Genomic DNA, 20643 nt, shown 5'->3' with positions numbered 1-20643 from the left:
GGTTGAATCATTGCTCCTTTGCCAACCCAGAGCGTTTTGTGTTGGGCTCCCTGCAGACAGGTTTGACTGTATCCAAGCACAGCCTTTTCCCTCCTTGGCTTCACCCACAGAAGTCCAGGCATGCCCGGGCAGCTCCAGTGGGGCCTTCATTGCAACACAGGAGGGAAGAAAACTGTATTAATCGTGTGCATCGGTACAGCTAATGAATGTGTGCACACAGAGCGCTTTTGTAGAGGCAGAAAGCCCTGCATGGTTTTGAGGTGGAAAAGAGCCGAGTGCCGCTGCTTTTAGCACTTGCATGGTTTCCTGGCTGTGCCACAAACCTGCTGTGGGTTCAGTCAGTGGGGTTTGGGGGTTGGTTCTGTTGCACAGTGAGCTTATAGGAGACCTGAGGACCCTGGGGTGCGCAGCACAGACCTGCCTTCAGCTGGGGGCTGCCAGGACTTGGAGGATGCTTCTCCTCCAGCTGAAGGTGTTGGTGTCTCACCAAGGTCACCCCAGCCCCAGGCCCTCAGCTCAGCCCTGCTTGGGGCTGTGTGCTCCCACCACCAGCTCCCCTCTCCCCAAACCCCCCTGCTCGGACACCCCTCAGCAGTGGGGCCCTGACACCCATCACCCCCCACACACACACACACACTTCCCGTTTCCCGACATTTTCCTCCCGTTCCTCCCAGCGGAGCGGCTCGGGGTGCGTGTGTCTGGGATCCTCCCCCCCAGGAATACCCCCGATTCACGGAGCGGGGCCGTGCCACAACCCCCCCCCCCCTTTTCCACTCCCCCCATCCCTATCCCGCAGCGCGGGGCGGGGCTCACCGCTTCCCCCCCCCCCTCCTCCTCCTTCTCCGCTTCCCCCTTCCGCGCTCCCGCAGCGCGGCCGCGGCCGCTCCGCGCCTGGCGGCGGAGGCTGCGCGTAACCAGGGACACGCACACCCAGCGCGGCCCCGCAGCTCCGCGCCCATCGCTTTGCGGCCGAGCCCCGCTAACAAAGACCGGACCCGCACCCCCTGCATCCCGCTCCATCCCCATCCATCCCCGCCGCGGGATGTAGCCGGGCCGGGTGCTGGCAGCGAGGCTCCGCCGTGCCCCCGATGCCCCCGCAGTGAGGCCGGGCGCGGTGCTGCGCGCTCCGCCGGGGCTGCCGGCCACCATGGGGAAATCCAACAGCAAGTTAAAGCCTGAAGTTGTGGAGGAGCTGACCAGGAAAACGTACTGTGAGTGACCGCAGCGGGCCGGGGACCGGCATGGGGGGGGCCTGGGGCTGCGCTGGGTTCCGCGGTGCCGCCCCCAGCGGCGCAGGCTCGGCCGGGCTTTGTTGCATGGATCCCGGGGTTAGCCCGGGTGGGTAATAAAGCGCACCCCACACCACACAGGGACGAGGAGAGGGGCAGGGAGACGGGGGAACGCTCTGTTTCCTCATTAAAACAACCCTTCGTGGCCTGTTTCTCAGTCTCCAGCAACCGCGGGGCAAAGGGCCGCATCCTGCCTGCCCGGAGCAAGGCGCCTTCCCTTATTAACCCCCTGCTCCGAGCATCTTTGCTCCCAGGGCCTCGCTGCCGGTCGGGGATGCAGGGACCGTGCTGGTTGTCCTCCGGCGCTGCTTCCCAGGAGCCAGGGGGCTTCTCCATAAACAGGGAACCAAACCAAAGGGGGTGGGTGTCTTGCAAAGTTTGGGTGCGTTACTTGCAGGGTTTCCTTTGTTATTATGCTCTGAAGCGGAGCAAAGAGCCCAGCACCAGGGAGTTGGGTGTTTTTCTATGGGTATCTCAGTATCAGTTTAATAACCTGATTTTCTAAGTGAGTGGCTTTCCTGTCTGAACCTCCGCTGTAATCTTATTAACGTGGCTACTGTCTGAGCCATCCAGTTTGAGCACGGTCAGATGGGTTTATCCCCCTGAAGGATGCACAAAGGAAACAAAGGGTTTGGTGGCTCAAGTTTGCCTCCCCGCTTGCAGGTCGGAGCTATTCCCCTCCTGTGTAGCAGCCCCACAAGCTCTCCCCGCTGTCATTGCTGCAGTCCCACGGCAGCGCTTACCCAAAAAGGCAATAGATCAGGATGCAGCAAGTTCTCCCATATGGAGGAGAGGCAACGCTGGTGCATTGCACAACCCTGCACGCGGGGCTGCTCTCTTGTCGGGCAGGTTGTCTGCATAGCCAAACTGTGAGCGGTGGGAGGAGAGGTTGGGGACCCCATTGGACTCACAGGGAGGGAACAGTGGGAACGTGGTGGTGATGCTGGGCTGGAGCTGAGCACCGGGTTGGTTTTGGTGTCCTCACTGCAGCGGTGACCCGCAGCGGGTGCCGCCGCACTGGGTCAGGGGCGGTTGTTGCTGTGCTGCAATCACCAGTGTGGTTTGCAGCCACCACGATGATCCAGTCTCCAATGGAGAGGGATGTGGGAAGAGCCAGCCCCGGCGCAGTCGCATCACCTGTGTGCTGGGCTTTCACACCCCGGGGTGGCTCCTCTCTGTGCAGCGAGGATACCAACCCCAGCAGGGCTGGTGATGATGCCCCATGTCCTACCAGCAACCAAACAGAGCACTGGTGAAACCGTGGCCTGCTGGTACAGGGATGTCTCTTTTGCTGGATGAAGCCAACAGAGGGTCGTTGTATTTGGAATCACTATTCCCAACTTCTAGCTTCTCTCTTTTGAGTGCTTTCCCCTTTCCATCACACCCCATCCAAGAACCACTCTGCTCCTCTGCTCCATCAATGACTCCGTGCCCTGTGTGGGGTTTTGCCTGCCTGCCCCAGGCCTCTCGCTGCCTCTTTTCAGGACCCATTTACCTGTACAGGTGCGGCAGGAGCCCCACAGCCATGCCGTGGGGCAGCACATGCCCAGGGCCTGGTGCAGCATCCCAACGTGCCCCGGCAGCACGCGCCTGGTGATGCAGTGCCCGTCAGGGAGAGCCCTGGTTAATTCCAGGCTCAGTTTTGAGCTGTGCTCGTTCCACCTCTCGTCTCTGGGATTAACGACTGCTGCTGAGTGGTTCTGCCCCTTTTCTGCAGCTGTCAAGGCGAGCGCGTTCCCTTTCTGCTGAAGCACTTCCCAGGGCCCTCCCAGGCACGTCTGAGAGCCTCTGGTTTATCTCCAGCCCCTGGGAGGCTGGAAGGTATTCATTTCCTTTTGCGTTCTGGGGAATCCAGGCAGGGGAGGTGCAGGTAGGAGCGCAGGGTTGCACTGAGTGCAATGGGAGGGACTGATCCAGACCCCTGTGTCATGGCTATTGGTCGTCATACCCACAAATCCATGGCAAACTCAGGAATTCCTGGGATGTTTCCCTTTAGGAAAGGTTTTACTCCACAGCACTGTGGGATTTTGGTACCTTTCTGGCAGTGAGCATCCTTCTAAGAGCATCCCTGCCATGTGCTGCCCATCCTGGGGGCTGCCTGCAGGCACTGGCTCTGCCTCATGTGTGGTGCTGTGTGTGATGCTGTTACAACACATCTGGGCAGATGCCTCCAGGTCCCACACTCGTCCTGGGGAGGTTCCCATGGCACTGTGAGCTGTGGCTGTGGAATGTGCAGGGTTTCTCCCACAATGGGGTTTCCTTCCATTGCATCATTTTCTGTCCGTGCCATTTCCAGACAAAACGAAGCAAATAGCAAAAATCCCCTTCTTGGTTTTGCAGGACCAGAGGGATGGGGCTTTGGGGCAGATTTACCTCATCCATGGCACACCGAGGACCCACAGCCTGTGCTGTGTCCCCTCGGTGCTCCTCCAGTGCCTGGTAGCTTCTTGTGTCCCCCGGCCACTGTCCCCTCTGGTCTCTCCATCTCCTCTTTGTGCCATTTCTCTGGCTTGCCTTGGTCACAGCAATCTTAGGGCAAGCAGGCGATGGGACCGTGCTGTGCCGAGGATGCTGCAGGGCCTCCATGAGATGTGAGACTTGACTTCAGTGCAGGTATTCAGAGCAGGTTGTCCTGGTCCTTGCTGGGGACTGCACACAGAAGGACAAGAATCTGTAAACCTCATCTCTTGGCTTCCCTTCACACTCTGCTCCTGACTCACAGTGCTGGGGACCAGGTTTTAATGGTCCTTGGACACCTGAAGGTACAGGAGGACATCTGAGGGCTTCTTCATAGCACTGGCTGCTCAAATCCCATTGATCCAGTATCTGAAGGGGGCCTATAGGGATGCTGGGGATGGACTCTTCATTAGGGACTGTAGTGATAGGACAAGGGGTAATGGGTTAAAACTTAAACTGGGGAAGTTTAGATTGGATCTAAGGAGGAAATTCTTTCCTGTTAGGGTGGTGAGGCACTGGAATGGGTTGCCCAGGGAGGCTGTGAATGCTCCATCCCTGGCAGTGTTCAAGGCCAGGGTGATATGGTTTAGTGTGAGGTGTCCCTGCCCGTGGCAGGGGGTTGGAACTTGATGATCTTAAGGTCCTTTCCAACCCAAACTATTCTATGATTCTATGACTTGAGCCCATCACCGTGAGCCGTTCAGGATCTCCAGGCACCTGATGCCCAGGCATAGCTCTCAGTGCCAAGCTCACCTGTCTGGCTGCAGGCAAGGATTTAACCTTCCTCAGAGGCCAGGCCGGTGCCATACAGGAGCAGCCAACGCTGAGTGATAACAATGATGAATAATAAATCATGTAATTCCTTGTACTTCCATGGAGCCTTTCATCCCAAAGCTCCTAAAGTGCTTTGTGATCATTAATTTATCAGTCTATCTTCCCGATGCCACGTTGAGGTACCTCCCAGATGCAGTCTTGGCCTCTGTGTGTTTTGTCCCAGGAGGTGATAACACCCAAGGCTTGAAGGAGCCATCGTCATCCCTTCATCATGGCCCCTCTTTGGCAGGGATTTAAGCCTCAGGGCCGAGGTGGGATTTGGGATTGTGCTTAAGAGCCTTGTGGGGCCGAGGGTGAAGGGTTCTGCTAAGCTGGAGCTTTATGAAGGTGCTGGGTACTCCCTGCATCCTGCTTGGAGCTGTGTGAGGGGCACGTGTGCAGCTGTGGGTGCAGAACATGTGTTGTGGGTGGAAGTGGTTCTGTATGGACCATGGGAGGAAAACGTGGTGCTGAGCATCCCTACTTGCAGCAGCGGTCCCAGCCACAGCATCCACAACCCTTAAAATCATGAAATGGGCTTAAAAACAAGAGTTGTTTGAGAAGAACACATTCTAGCTCCTATTTTAAGTCATTTTGGGGTGGTTTGGATTTCAGGGTTCATTTTCATCATGATTTCCCATGTCCAGATCTCCTAACACTGGATTTTTCTAACGCTGGCTGCAACAGCCGTCCAATCCAGCACCCTTGGAGCCATGTAGGTGCAGCAGCATCACTGCTGGCACCTGGCACAGGGTCAGGATGATGGTCCTGAGGCTCTGGTGAAGGTGTGGGAGCCGTGTGGAAGGTACCAACATGATATCCACAGCACTGGGAGGCCCCGAGCTGCAGAGTGGGAGCAGGGAGAAGAAGATGCTCTTTTCCCAAGAACCGCATCCCACCCACTGTGATCTATTTTGTGGATTCTAAACTCACTCTGGCAGCATCATTTTCTGCTCTTTTACAATAAGCTGCAGAATTGGCTCTGTGGCTCGGCAGTAATGCTCTGAATTAATGGGCATTAGTTTAAGAGCAAACTACAAACATATTGATCTGTAGTTACAGGGGTGCATCGTGGTGGGGAGGATTCAGCGGGAAAGAGAATCCTCCAATTGCAGCCAGGAAAATGGGTCTGTTCTTCACTGGAAGCACTGGGATGGGGCTTTGCTTCATGGCTCCATCCCGCCGGTGTGCAGGAGCAGAGCAGGGACCTCAGTGGCTTCCTGCTGCTGGTTTGGTTTTAGCCTCCGAAGTGTTTGGCCTCTGGTGCTGAGTTTCTCTGCCAGGTTGGTTGGTGTTGAAATCCCTCCTGTTGCTCATGCAGCAGCAGCAGGGCAGGACACCCTGGTGGTTACGCACCCGTTGTCCCTTAGCAGCAAGCACTGGGTGAAATACCTGAAGCACAGAGCCCCAAAACAGCCCCAAAGCTCCTCTCGCCCTACAAGCACCCATTTTGGGGCAGAGAACTGGAGGCAGTATTCCAGGCTGGGATGGGAGCCCCATGGGACTTGCTCCTGGGAGAGGGGTATCAGGATGCTGAGGTGGATGCCTGCCTGGGTGTGAAGCTGGAGCGGGGCTGCTGCTCCCTGCTTCAAGTGCTCTCAGTGTGTAATAGGATTTGGAGGAGCCCAAAAGGGGAGTTCTGGGGGGAGGATGAGAGCATCTGCACAAGCACCCTCGAGATGCACTGGGGAGAGGGGATAAGAGCAGGTCTGATGTCCTGTGCCAACCAGGGAGCCTGAGGGAGGGTGATGGATGTGCTGGAGGGATGCCCATGGGCTGGTTTGTGTTTGGGGCCTGTTTTTACTGCAGCCACATGGAACCCAGAGCTGTAATGATGGGAGCTGCGTGCAGGTTCACTGCAAGATTGATGTGGATCTGATGTGCTGTCCCCAAAGGGCTGTGGGGGTCTGGAGGCATCCCAAGCCCCTTCCTCAAGGAGACCCCAACCTGCTCCCAGCGAATCTCATAACTGGGCATCCCTTGTGCATGTGGACCTGGGGCTCTGCAGATAGATGCAAGGGAAGCAAGTTTTGGAGTGTCCTTGCAGCCACTGGGAGGTGGGAAGGGGAATACGTGCCCAAGGGCCCCTCAGGCTCCCTCTGCAGCAGAGCGGAGCAGCAGTGCCCACCGGCCACGCTGCTGCTGCTCAGGCATCAGGAGAATCACATTTCATTTATCCCCTGGCATGTTAATGGATCTGCTTAACCACTCTCCTGACCTTTGCTGCTGCTGCTATAATTAAGGTTGTGAAACAAGAAGCTCTGAAGGCATCAAAGGAAGCGGCTGCTTCAGGGAGGAGCCCGTGGATGCACTCGCTCTGTTATCGGGGTGACAGTTGCGGGGTCACTTTGTTCCTCCCTCCCCATCTCATCCTCCCGGGTCTTGTAGGGAGCTGGATGGGAAAGGAGCCAGGATCCATGCCCTGCATCCCTGCTCGAGGGCCAGGGGAACTGGGGGTTCTCAGCAGGGTGGGCATCACTCCCATCACCACCATTGCTGTGTTCCCAAGCCCAGTAGTGCTGGCACAGGACTCAATCCCCACAGCTCCTGCACATTGTTCTCCCTTCAAGGCACGTTTTTGCTTCCTGCATGGCAGGAGAGATGCCAGTGCTCCGTCCATCCGTGTTTCCTCAGCATCTCGTGCTCAATGGATGGACCTGTGGATTTGCCCTGCATCCCTGTTACTTGCCATGGAGCAGCGGGTGTTCTGTGCCTCCAGCACCATCCCTTGGTGCAGTGTGGTCCCTGCTGAGATGGGGAGGCGGCAGAGGCCCTGTTTCCACTGAGGCTTCACCCTGCAGCATCCTCTGGACCTTTCCTTGGCTCCAGAGTCCCATGGCTGAGTCAGAGACTTCCCTTCCCTTGCATGGGGCAGGAATCGCTCCATGGGTTGGGGCAGGAATCGCTCCACGGGTTGGGGCAGGAATCACTCCAGGGGTTGGGGCAGGAATCACTCCATGGGTTGGGGCAGGAATCACTCCATGGGTTGGGGCAGGAATCACTCCATGGGTTGGGGCAGCTCCTTGCAGCACGGGGCCATGCTGAATCCCCCTGTTCAGGGGAGGATAGAGCAGGGGGATGCAGTCAGTGGGGCTGCTCCATCCCTGCTCCCAGCAGCGCTGCGGATGCTCTGCCTTGCCATGGGGTATTGTTGTGTGGGCTCACTGGGAAGCCGGGATTAAATCCAGCCTAGAACAGACCTGAGCCCCAGGCTCCTGCTGTGGGTGTGTTTCAGCCTGATTCATTAACTTCCAAACGAAGGCACCGTCCTTTGCCCTTCCTCTGCTGCCTTTGCTGCAAAGAGCGACTGCTGCTTGTTCCCTGAGCCCAGTTCCCAAAGCCTAATGTCGGGCCCTTCAATATTTAATAAAGTCTAAAAAGGATTTTAACTGCATCTTGGCTCTCCCGTTGGTGCCAGCCCCGGGGGAGATGAGAACAGAGCTGCTCATGGACCTGTTTATCCAGTCTGGGAGCAAGATGGGCTAATGGCAACCGCCGGCGAGAAGGGTGCCAAACGCACAGGCGGCTCTCTGCACATATTGCTCCCTATCTCAGCAGTAACAAATGACACCAATAACGCTGTCGGGTTTGTGCTCTGAGCGTCTCGGAGGCTCCCGGACCCGCCGTGCTGCTGCTGCTGTCTGTGTCTGATGGGGAGAGGAGCCAAACTGTGCATGGGGACATGGGCAAGCTGGGATGGGGATGCTCTGCTCCGACAGGTAGGCAGCTCCAGCTGTGTTGTGCCTATGGGGTGAGGCTGCTCCGACATCCCGTTATGATGGGGGCTTGCATGGGGGTGATCCCAGCATGGGGACACTACTGGTGTATAGCGCTGAGGCTGGGAGTAAGGATGGGGGGTGCAGGGCTGAGGTGGGCGCACGGTGATTCGGACACGCTGCTGCTGGTCATCTCTGGGAGCAAAAGGAGGTGTCATGGGGCAGGCTTGTGCCATGGTTGTGTCCATTGGGGTGACCCTGCTGCTGCAGGAGGGGTTTGGTGTTTTAATGCTGCTTTCTCAAAGCTAATGAGCAGGAGCAAACCTCAGCCCTGGGGCTCCCAAACCTCCCTGGAGCTCGTATTGAGCCCCGATGGAGGGCAGCAGGAGGTGTGCTCTGTAATGGTTAACCAGGACACTGGTTCTGTGCTGACACCTGAATTTGAATGGGCTCGGGTCACCAGGGCCAAACAACCCACGTGCCCAAGGTGCCGGTGTGCAGTGTGTCTTAACAGTTACTGCATCAAATGGGGACCGGGGTGAGCCAGCACAAAGGCACCCAACAGCCCCGAATGGCTCGAGGTGGTCTCAGCAGCAGATCCTGCCTGTCCCTGTGGAAGCTGCTGCACTCATGGGTACCTCCAACACCTTGAGCTGCCGCCGTGCTCTTGGGTTTGTGTTTTGGAGGGGTGAGGCCTGAAACTGGTTACGATGTGGTTACCCCCTGGTAACCTGGTCTGCAGAGAGCTGGGTCCATCTCTGACTGATGGGACCTCCTTGGGTCTGTGTTTGCAGGAGCAAGGTGGGAAGCTGGCACTGAGCATCCATTCAGGCTGCTGTGCTGAGCTCTGGTTGCTGCTCTGCGGGGACTGGGGGCTGATTCTGCAGTTTGAGCCGTGGTGCTGAGCCCCGAATCCAGGTCCCAGTACAAGGAGTGCAATCCATGGGAGCTCATCTACTGTCACCTGCTTGGCAGGGACCGAGTGGGGAGCTCATAATCCATCAACATTAACATTGTGATGGTGTTGTAAGTGGGGTTTGCAGCAGGTTTGTGTTCAGAATGTCCTATTAAATACGTGTTCACAGAGGCGAGGGGTGAAATGTGTTGGGTGCAAATTGCAGGGTGTGCAGGATCACCCCGGAGCACCGTGGTGTTTCATGCATGAGGGGCCCATCAGCTCATGCATGAGCAGCCAGTCATTTCCGCATCAGCACCCGGTCAGTTCATGCATGAGCACCCAATTAATACACACATGAGTGCATAATTAACTTAACATAGAGCACCGGTTGGTTTATGCATGAGCGCCCAGTTAGTTCACGCTGGATTACACTGGTCCATGCATGAGCTCCCTGTTACATGCTGCATGGGTGCCCAATTGATGCGTGTGCTCTCCATCAGTTCGTGCCCCAGTGTCCAATTAATTTCTGCATGAGCACCTGATCCATTCACACCTGAGTGCCCCATTAGCACATGCACAAGTGTGTTACCTACTAATTACACTAATTCACCCACTAGTGCCCAATTAGTTCACACAGGAGGGCCCAGTGAATTCACACCTGAGGTCTCTATTAGTCCGGGCATCACCACCCCGTTGGAGTCAAGGGTGCCCATAAAATGGATGCATGAGCACCCCTTTCATTCACACCTGAGCACCCAGGTAGTTCATGCATGAGCACCCAATTAGTTCACTTAGAAGCATCCAAATATTACTGCTCAATTAGTCCGTGCATGATCACCCGATTTATTTCTGCATGGGAGCCCATCTGGCTCAGGCATGGGTGCTCAGTGCATGCGTAAGTGCCCCATTAATTCATGCCTGAGCACCCACTTTGCTCACGTGGGAGCACCCACTCTGCACATGCAGAGGTGCCAATTTGCCTTCATCTGGGCGCTGCACTGAGCACCTGCAGCAGGTTTAGGAAGCACCAGACCTGGATGGGAGCCCCAGGATGGGGCAGTGCTGGCTCCCCTAGAACAGGATGCGCAGGGGACCCCTATAAATGCTGCAGGACCACCAGTGGTGGCCTTGGCGGGTGATGCTGGACCTGTTGCCGGTGGGTTGGTGGTGGAGGCCAGGCCTGGCAGGGCTGCAGTGCCCTGCAGGGGAAGCAGAGCTGCTTTGTGCTGGGAATTATTAACTGTGGCTCCCCTGATAAGGCACCATGGGATCAAGGTGCTGTCGTAGTGGCTGGAGCACAGGGGGACATGCAGAGGCTTGGGGAAGGCTCCTGCTGGCTGCTACACTGGGACAGTGCTTGCTGAGCCTGTGGGAGCCCAAAGGGCTGGAGCATCACGTCACCTCCTGCATCTCACTATGGTGAGGGGTCTCAAACCATTCTGAATCCACTCACTCCTCCTGTACTCCTTACTGCTGTGGTCCAGTGAGCTCTCCTGCGGGCAGGGCGATGGATGGGGATTCCAGTCCCGGGTCCCTCCTCTCCTGCTGCCTGGCGAGCACAAATTAACAGGCTGGAGCACTGATTAACCAGAGCTGCTTGCTGCAGTGGCAGCTGGGTGGTGGGAAGAGAGGGGGGCCCGCAGAGGGCGGGTGGTGATGGAGCTGTCAGTCCTCGCTGCGCCGCTGGGGGTTGATGGAAGGCTGGGGGGGAGAGACCTGGGGGGGGGAGGTTTGGGTACCGGTAGCTGGGAGGAGGGGGCTGGATGCTGTTTGTAGTGCAGCCGCATCCGGTGCCTCTGTGCTGCATGAGATGTGTGGCTGAATCCCTCCTCCAGGTGAGATGGGAGCGGGGATGGGTGACCAAGGGGCAGCTCCTGTGCTGCCCTGGGGTCCCTGTCCCTGCCTGCGGTGCGAGCCCTGCACTCAGCGCTTCCCTGCGCTGTGTCGAGAGCAGGAACAAAGGTGCTGCTGGCAGGAGCTGTGTGCGGTGCTGTGCATGCAGGAGGGTGTCTGTGGTGCGTACCCGGCTCACTGATGCCCCTTACAGCGCTGTGGCTCGCAGTGAACGCTGATACCCTGCCTTTATTCAGTGCCTTTCATCCCTAAGGATCCCGGGGCACGCTGCATCCTCTAACAAGCTGCTACGTGAGCTATTTATAGCCATTCCCATAGCGGCCGCGGGAATGGTGATCCCTGTGGAGCACGGCGAGGGGGCTGGCCCTGCTCCGGTGGGATGCTGCAGTGGGGATGCTGTGGGTCATCCCCGTGTCCTTGAGGAGTCAAACCTGGTGGAGGTTTATATCGCTGCAAATTGATTTGCATGGGCTCAGCATCGCGCTGTAATCAATGCCAGGGGAGGGAAATGCAGCAGCCACCACTGCACAGGTGCCTTCTATGGGCATGGCTGGGCTCTGTGTGCCAGGGAGCTGCAGAGGATGGGTTGGGGAGGGTGGGGGGACAGCCCTGCCCCTGCATGTGTCCCCTGGTCCCAGCCCCAGCACGGGCGGATTGGCCTGGTCAGGAGATTGATGTCCCCAAGGCTTCCATGGCCACAGGTCCCTGCTGCAGGGATGGATGTGAGCATCCCTTACCGGTGCCACTGGGACACCCAGCGGGATCAGAGCGGCTGGAAGTGGCAGCACAGTCATCGTCTGCCTTGGGTCCATAACAGGGATGCAGGTCCCCGCTCAGCCCCAGCTTTGCTGGGTTCAGGACTGTGATGTTTCCTTGCACAGGGAACACTCTGCCCTGGGAAGAGGGAAAACTTGGTGGCAGCAAAGGGATGCACCCCGAGGTGGGGGTTTTCCAAGCGAGATGAGGCTGCGTTCCCATCCCAGGGCAACCCCCTCAGCTTCCCAGTGCAGGAGGTGCCAGTGCACTGGAAGAGGGATGCACAGGGACAAATCCAACCTCGGGAGCCCAACCACACCTCAACGTTCGGGTGTCACCATGCATCCCTCTTCAGGCAAAGGGGAGCCAGCCCCATCCCTTCCCTCCCGCCCCATTCCAAGTGTGCCATCAGCAGCATTTCTGTACCTAAAAAAGCACAAATTCCTTAATTGTTTCCTGCTGGAGTTGAAAGGCAGCTCCAGGGCCTGAAATAACCCAGTGGGAAACACAGTGAATGAGGGAGAATAGAAGGTGATTTGCCTGGAGGGGCTGAGCCAAGCTTTGTCCATAGCCCTGGGCTGCCCCTTTCTCCTGCCCCGAGGGCTGCCTGGAGCCCTGCTGCTCACCTTCCTCTTCCTTCCATCTGCCTTAGTGTCTGCAGGCAGCTGGGGCTGCAGAGCTGGTGCCTGGGGCATCCCCTGAGCATCCTTGGGTGGAGGGCTTGGCTGGTGTCCCGATGCTTGTGGGGAAGCCTGTTTCTGTTAGAGACATCACTCAGCATCTTTCTTTTGGAAGGATGTTTCTGCACAGCCCTTTCTATCGGGAAGGGGAATCCTGGCACCATGGTTGGTTTTGCCTGCCCCAGCTCAGCTGCTGGATGCAGCGCATCCTTCCCAGCTTCCTCCTGCCAAGAGACCTCTGTCCTTTTCCCTTGTCTGCTCTTCCCCTGCCCGGCAGCCCTGCCAAGACAACCTCCAGATCCCTCCTGCGGCACGGCCAAAGCCCTCAGTGTCCTTCAGGTTCTGAGCATCCCTGCGCCTGCCCCCTTCTCTGGAGGTGCTGTGGTCCAGACACCCCATGGCACTCTGGTGGGCACCGCTACCCTCCCAGCACAGCCCTGCAGCCAGCTCCCTGGGGAAGGGGGGGAGATGCTGCCCCGTGCTGAGCCCTTCTTGAAGGGGTTTGCAGGCTCTGTCCCTCCAATGGAGCCTGTGCTGGGATGGAGGGACCCCCTGTATGTACAGGGATAACAATTCCTATCCATGGGGATGTGGGGCCCAGCACTGGTCTGTATGCAAGGGGGGGACCAGCATGTGCCCTGCAGCCCTTGCCTTCTGCAGCGTGCACCTTCTGCCAGGCATGTTGTAAATCTTTATGAGGGAGAATTGCTTTCTTCTCTTTGCCATGCAAGGTAATTGGCATCTGTTGATGTGTCCTGGGTCTCTATTTTTATCAGCCGTTTGCACACTGAGACATCTCCACTCTGCCTCATTATCCCAGCGCGGTCCAGACCTATTGCTTTTGTGTTATTACTTAGATGCAAGATGCAAAGGAAAAGACTAACGGGGCTGTACCCCCTGCCCCTGCCTTCTGGCACTGGGCTCGGTGCTGGCAGTGAGACACACGGGGACAGGTACCAGCGCCCTGCCCCATTGGGGATCTCCCGCATCCCTTCAGAGCCTTTCCTCTGCTGAGGACATTGGTGATCTCAGCATCTGTCCCCACTCAGGGCTGCCAGTGCTCACCATGTTCTAGCTTTTCACATTTTGGGGGTCTCTTCAGAGCCCAGAAAAGCTTCCTAGGGCCCTGGCATGGGTTTGGTGATGTTTCTCCATGTGGTTTACATGCAGGTGGTACCTGGGGGGACACTGGCTCTGGGGCTGTGCCTGTGCCATGCTCAGTGTCTTGATGTTGGGGCCTCGCTGGTGCTTGGGCAGATGTCTCCAGACACGTTCTGGCCTGGCCCCTGCGTGATCCACAGCACCTTGCAGTGCTGGTGCTGCACTCCTGGCGCAGGGAGCAGCTCATCTTTGTGCTGTGATCTGGGGGCTGGAGGGACCCCATCATCCAGCCGAGGTTAACCCAGGCTGTGCCTTGATGGCAGCGCTCACATGCAGGGGACACGTGGCAGCGCATGGAAGGAGTGAGTCCTGGCGCATCCCTCGCAGGGAATCCGCTTATGGGAGGTGCAGAAGCGCAGCTGTCACTGGGCCAGCACTAAATTCCTTCCTTTTTTCTCTTTTCTCTTGTTTTCTCTTGCAGTTACAGAGAAGGAGGTGCAGCAGTGGTGAGTGTCTGGCATGGTGGTGAGTGCTGGGGAGAAGGGATGGGAGCACGCAACGCTCAGCTCAGAGAGCAGACAGCAGAAACAGAGGGGTTTTCCTTGCACATCTTATGGTGTCCTCAACATAAAAAGGACATGGAACTGTTGGAACAAGTCCAGAGGAGGCCACGAGGATGATCAGGGGCTGGAGCACCTCCTGTATGGAGACAGGCTGAGAAAGTTGGGGCTGTTCAGCCTGGAGAAGAGAAGGCTGCGTGGAGACCTCATAGCAGCTTCCAGTATCTGAAGGGGGCCTATAGGGATGCTGGGGAGGGACTCTTCATTAGGGACTGTAGTGACAGGACAAGGGGTAATGGGTTAAAACTTAAACAGGGGAAGTTTAGATTGGATATAAGGAGGAAATTCTTTCCTGTGAGGGTGGTGAGGCACTGGAATGGGTTGCCCAGGGAGGCTGTGAATGCTCCATCCCTGGCAGTGTCCAAGGCCAGGTTGGACGAGGCCTTGGGTGATATGGTTTAGTGCGATGTGTCCCTGTCCATGGCAGGGGGTTGGAACTTGATGATCTTAAGGTCCTTTCCAACCTGAACTATTCTATGATTCTATGGTGTGGCTTGGCTCTGGCTGCTCTCGGCTGCCCATATGGGATGTCTCACGCTCCCTCTTGCCTCTTCCTCCCCATGTGGGTGACCAAGGCAAGCAGGGACATGGGGACAGCCCAGCTGGTGGCCCTGGCTGGGGGATGCTGCTGCTGTCCCACCGTGTCCCCATTTGCAGCAGGGCTGGGGCTGGCAGCAGGCTCTCACCAACCCATCCCCTCCACCCCACCGAGCGCGATGCCCTAGAAAAGCCACCGCTTCCCTTTCATCTCCCCACCAGTCAGGGGTTGCTTTCTTTATCTCCTTCCCTCATCCTTCCCCCCCTCCTCGGTGAGTCATAGCTGCAGCAGCGTGAAAAAGATGTCACCGGCGCTTCGGTTTCCCACCTCGCCACCCCCTTCCCCTCCTCCTCCAGCCCTAGGCCTGCTGCAACGGGCGCCTGACAGATCGGGGAGACACATTGCATAATGTTCACACACCCTCCGTGGTCCCCGTGTGGTCCCTGGTGGTCCCTGCATGTCCCTGGTGGTCCCTGCATGTCCCTGGTGGTCCCTGCATGTCCCTGGTGGTCCCTGCTTGGTCTCCTCATCCACGGAGCTTTCAAGCCTCTTCCCCTGCACCCTCCCATATGGCACTTTGCAGCATCCAGGTCCAAACCAGAGCAGGGATCAAGGGCTTCGGCGGTGTTTAAGTGATGATGGTGTTTGGGAGATGCCCTGAGCTGGACCACCCCGAGGACACAGTCATCCTGCTGTGCCCACAGCTCCTCTGAGCGGCTTTCACATGGGGTTCTCCACGTAACGCTGTCATAGCCATGGTGCTCCAGGCCACTGTGCTGTTGGTACATGGCTGCATCTTGTGCTGAGCAGTGAGGCTGCAAGTTGCCTGTGGGGTTGCTGCCGATCCCAAGTCCCTTTCCTGACCATCTCCATGCTGGAAAGCCAGTTGGATGACTTGGTGTATCCATGGAGCAGCAGCAGAGGGGAAGGCAAGCTCTGGCCCTAGGGTGCAGCGTTCCATCTGTGCAGAGTTCTGAGAGAGGGATATAAGCACTGCTGCTGGCCCTGTGATGCTTCAGTGCTGAGCAAGGCATCTCCTGCCCCAGCACCTCCTCCTGCAGCAGGTGACTGGTCAGGGGCTTTTTGTCTTGAAGGAGGTTTAGAAGACCTCATGGTGCCCATCCTCTGCCTTTCCTCCGCAGGTACAAGGGCTTCATCAAGGACTGCCCCAGCGGGCAGCTGGATGCCGCGGGCTTCCAGAAGATCTATAAGCAGTTCTTCCCCTTCGGCGACCCAACCAAATTCGCCACCTTCGTTTTCAATGTCTTCGATGAGAACAAAGTAAGGCTGGGAGCGGGGGGCACGGTGTGAGGGGGGTCAGGGAGGTGATGCTGGGATGGGTTCGGGGTGAGGCTGCGCGGTACTGGAGGAGGACAACATTCCATCGTTCCTCTCTCGCCATGGCCTTTTGGGATTGCCCCCCAGCATGGGCAGGGAGGGCTTTGGCGGGCAGGGGTGGCAGCGATGCCCTCACCCATCCTTCCCTCCCCCAGGACGGGAGGATCGAGTTTTCCGAGTTCATCCAGGCGCTGTCGGTCACCTCCCGAGGGACGCTGGACGAGAAGCTGAGGTGTAAGTGCTCCCCATGGACACCAGTGGGCTCTGCCCCATGAGGGGGTGGCATGGGGGCAGCTATGGGGGGTGCGTGTGTGCAGGTGCCAGGGAGGATGCAGTCCCCAGCACCTCGGTATCACTGTGCCTTGCAGGGGCGTTTAAGCTGTACGACCTGGACAACGATGGGTACATCACGAGGAACGAGATGCTGGACATTGTGGATGCCATTTATCAGATGGTGGTAAGTGGCAGAGGGTGATGCGGACTGTAGGGAGGATGCTGAAACATCCCTGATTCCCTCCCTGGGATTTTCTGATGGGAGTTTATGGCCACGGTGGGTTTGGATCCAGCCACTGAGGATGGCTCTGGTGCCAGTGACGACTCCTTGTGCTCTGTCCTGATGTGGGGGATTTGGGGGAAGAACACACATCTGCTTGCCTGGAGACACCATCCAGGCAGGGCACAGATGGGTCCCATCTTGCTGCCACAGGGAAACACAGTGGAGCTTCCTGAGGAGGAGAACACACCCGAGAAGAGGGTGGATCGGATTTTTGCCATGATGGACAAGGTGAGGATGCTTGAGTGTTTTTTCCCCTGCAGTGAAAAGGATTTAGGAATCAGTTGTGCCCACCCCTTGCTGCATCTCAGCTCTTGCATGTGCCTCCTTCTCAGCTGTCACTGCAGCCTGGATACAGGATCCCTATATCTATCTGGGTCCCCAGTGTGGCATTGCACTTTCTGTGCTGCTCCTCCCTGGCTGCAGGCACTGATAGCTTGACAGGGACACTGGGGTGCAGTGGTGGTGGTGACCTGTGTGGGTCCATGGTGTGGTGGCGGGGCCCTGGGGTGCTCAGACCCGGGATGCTCGGTTCCGGCATCCCCCTCACCAGGGCAAGGTGATGCTGAACAGGGGTGTTTTGCAGAACGCGGACGGGAAGCTGACCCTGCAGGAGTTCCAGGAGGGCTCCAAGGCTGACCCCTCCATCGTGCAGGCGCTTTCCCTCTACGATGGGCTCGTATAGTCCTGGGGCCAAGCGGCGGTGAGTGCAGTGCTGGGGAGTCCGGGGGTGCCCCATCTCCCACCTGCTTTGATGCCATTCCCATCTTTCCCAGGGGTGGGTGCCTCATTCTCTTCATTCCCCCCAAATCTAGCTGGATGGGGATGTTCCTACCCCATACTGATGTGTTTCTCCCAGTCCTCCCATCCCATAGGGCGCTCCTGGACCACAGCCCATGAGGATGCTGTAGAGTCACCCAGCTGACAGGCGTTTGCCCGCGGCACAGCTCAGCTCGTCCCTGTAGATGTGGCTGCAGAGGAGGCAGCTGGTGCGCTGAGGCCATGGGGATGCTCCAGAGAGACATTATATTAAATGTTTTATTTATATTATATCTCATTATATTGCACCCTGGAGCTGGCAGGGGTTGGCATGGCCGTGTCAGGGATGTGGTGCTTCGCTGAGCACACTGTGATGCTCACCATCCTGCATGGGGCCACGCAGATGGGATGGTTTTGGTCACCGCAGCCTGGGCAGTGTCCAGCCATGGGTGGCAATGGGGGTTTTTTAACCCCACTGAGCTATTCAAAACCATTACTAGGCTGGGCAGAGAAGAGATTCAGAGCAGCCCTGCGGAGAAGGACTTGGGGGTGCTGGTCGATGAGAAAATGAACATGAGCCAGCTTCAGTGTGTGTTTGCAGCCCAGAAAGCAACCGTATCCTGGGCTGCATCAAAAGGAGCGTGACCAGCAGGTTGAAGGAGGTGATCCTGCCCCTTTATTCTGCTCTCGTGAGACCTCACCTGGAGTCTTGTGTGCAGTTCTGGTGTCCTCAACATAAAAAGGACATGGAACTGTTGGAACAAGTCCAGAGGAGGCCACAAGAATGATCAGGGGCTGGAGCACCTCTTGTATGGAGACAGGCTGAGAAAGTTGGGGCTGTTCAGCCTGGAGAAGAGAAGGCTGCGTGGAGACCTCATAGCAGCCTTCCAGTATCTGAAGGGGGCCTATAGGGATGCTGGGGAGGGACTCTTCATTAGGGACTGTAGTGATAGGACAAGGGGTAATGGGTTAAAACTTAAACAGGGGAAGTTTAGATTGGATATAAGGAGGAAATTCTTTCCTGTTAGGGTGGTGAGGCACTGGAATGGGTTGCCCAGGGAGGTTGTGAATGCTCCATCCCTGGCAGTGTTCAAGGCCAGGTTGGACAAGGCCTTGGGTGAGATGGTTTAGTGTGAGGTGTCCCTGCCCATGGCATGAGGTTGGAACTTGATGATCTTAAGGTCCTTTCCAACCCTGACTATTCTATGATTCTATGATTCGAGCCGTGCCCTTCCAGCTGTGCTGGTGCTGTGCTGCACGGTGCTTTCTGCCCTTATTCTCACCCTGGTTTTCTCCTCCCCACCCTCTCCCGCAGATGCCTGGGGGAAGATGCTCTCCGTGCCATCCGACCACCGCCGCGCCAAGCTTGCCTGCCCCTTGGCCTTGCTCCCTGTTCCGCGAGCAGAGGGTGCCCTCGAAGCGCGAGCTCTCTCCCCCATCTCCGCACTCCGAACCAGCCGCTGCCATTCGCCAACTTCTGCTTTTCCCAATACAAACCCACCTCAGACCCCGGGCTGAGCGGCAGCGAACACCCGAGACTGCAGCACCGGGGGAGCGGGTCGAGCATCGCTGCAGGCACAGACCCCCCCCTCGGCATCCTCACCCCCTTTTGCTCCCCTTTTCCTATGTTTTCAATGGGACTGTGGATGCGCCGGCGTTGTTCTCTCCCGGGAATCAGCTGGCTGGAGATGGAGCCTAAAGGTACCGGGGGACCCGCACCCCAGGGTGCTGCCTGCGCAGGGCAGGGGAGCCGAGGCACTGATGGCCATTGGGAACACACAGCACTGGTGTCACCAACCCAGCCCGGCTCTCTAGGGATATATATTATTATTATATTAATTTTTTTTGGTGAGACAGTATTGTGCTTTTTTCTCTCTTTTTTTTTCCTCTTTCTTTGGTGGAAAAAAAGTGAGGTTTGGTTTTGGTTTTGTTTTTTTTTACATGCCTATCTCCGCAATGGATATCCTTATTTATTCGTTGTAAATGTTGCTGCCGTGTTTAGTCTCTCGTGTGTGTGTGTGTCCGACCACCCAGGTGATGATGAGACGTCAGGTTTACATGCTCGTACACTATTGCGGGGCACCGGGAGCCTGCAATAACAATGAAGCCAAAAAAATCTGCCTTCCCCCTTTCTCTTCCCACCCCCTGTATCCCGAGCTCCATGGGCTGGCTGCTGTTTTAAGGGGGTGCTGTAGCTTCTTCTCCTCTTCCTGTCCCCCCCATTCCCTGTGTTTTTCTGTTCACCCTTCCCTTTGCAACCTCAGCCCAGGCTCTGAGCAGACTGAGCCAGCTCCATAACTCAGCTGAGCAGGGCGAGGGAACTGCCGGGCACCAGAACTTCCTCATTTCCTTTTCTTTCCCCTATTTTCTCTCTGCATGATGAAGTATTAATGGAGCCGAGAGCTGGGGTTTGCTTTCAGGGGGATTCCTTTACTCTTTTGTGTTGTGCTGGTGGTGGGAAGGTCTGTTTGCACCCCAAGGGGGTGGCTGTGGATTGTCCTATATGTGGCGGGGCTGAGTGAGCGGAGGGGATGCCCATGGGAGTAGCTTGCTCCATCTTCCCCATCCCAGCTGGGGTGATGCAGTAACTCCTGCCCTGTGGCTGCTGGGCTGAGAGATGCTTGAGGTGTCTCCTTAGCCCCTTGCTCCCTGTTTAGGACATGGGAAGTTTTGCTGTAATCCAAGGGCACAGCTCCAAAGCAGAGCTGTTTGCATCCATGGTGGGGAAAAGCTAGGGAAAAGTGACTGGAGGCACCCAAGTGTGGGGCTTGGAAATGGTCCCTCGTCCACAAGGGATACCTGTGGGGCTTCTCCATCACCTACCAGCACTCTGGATGTGCTCCAGCAGGGCTCAGCTCCAGGACACAGTTGGCATCTCCATTGGAGGACAAGGTGCTGCTGCAGCTCTGTTTCCATCTGCCTTGGTCCGTCCAATGGGGAAGGAGAGATTTGCATCTCATCAGGAGCAAAGTGCAAGATGCCTGCAGGACCCCTAAAGCCAGCCAGGATGGCTCCAGTGTGGTTTGTTCCTGGCCCAGCAATCCCAATGCCATGCTCCTCCCGCCCCAGGGGCTCACCCCTCTGTCCCTGGTTCAGTTGATGCTGGCAGTATCTTTCCACCCGCTGTCTGCTGGGAGGTCTGCAGCTCCCATGGTCAGGATTTGTCCCCATAGCGGTGGGAAGTGACATCTGGACATGGAGGATGTTCTCAGATGATGTAGGAGACAAGGCAATACTCCAGCCAAGCGATGCTGGTCCTTTGCCATGCAGC

General features: G+C 57.1%; 1 protein-coding gene across 1 annotated transcript; it reads left to right on the top strand.

The window, feature by feature from the left end:
- Positions 1–848: 848 nt before the first annotated feature.
- NCS1 (neuronal calcium sensor 1) lies at positions 849–19767 on the top strand. The gene is made up of 8 exons (XM_061352782.1): positions 849–1211; positions 14046–14070; positions 15865–16003; positions 16216–16294; positions 16429–16517; positions 16767–16844; positions 17200–17316; positions 18688–19767. The coding sequence occupies exons 1-7, from the start codon at positions 1148–1150 to the stop codon at positions 17296–17298; spliced, it is 573 nt and encodes a 190-aa protein (XP_061208766.1). The 5' UTR covers positions 849–1147; the 3' UTR covers positions 17299–17316; positions 18688–19767.
- Positions 19768–20643: the final 876 nt, after the last annotated feature.

The sequence above is a fragment of the Neopsephotus bourkii genome, unplaced genomic scaffold (assembly GCF_033783945.1).
Source record: "Neopsephotus bourkii isolate Nb327-2 ecotype Australia unplaced genomic scaffold, CSIRO-AGI_Nbou_v1 NB_659, whole genome shotgun sequence".
Taxonomy (NCBI): Eukaryota; Metazoa; Chordata; class Aves; order Psittaciformes; family Psittacidae; genus Neopsephotus; species Neopsephotus bourkii.
Note: the sequence above shows the minus strand (reverse complement) of the source record. Positions and strands in the feature narration are given on the sequence as shown.

What these genes read in the sequence shown, in the direction of transcription:
- NCS1 (XM_061352782.1), top strand. Translation starts at nt 1,148, where the DNA reads ATGGGGAAATCCAACAGCAAGTTAAAGCCTGAAGTTGTGGAGGAGCTG. An exon ending in GCTGACCAGGAAAACGTACT is followed by an intron (nt 1,212 to 14,045) that starts GTGAGTGACCGC and finishes TTTCTCTTGCAG; the next exon opens with TTACAGAGAAGGAGGTGCAG. An exon ending in ATGCCATTTATCAGATGGTG is followed by an intron (nt 16,518 to 16,766) that starts GTAAGTGGCAGA and finishes TTGCTGCCACAG; the next exon opens with GGAAACACAGTGGAGCTTCC.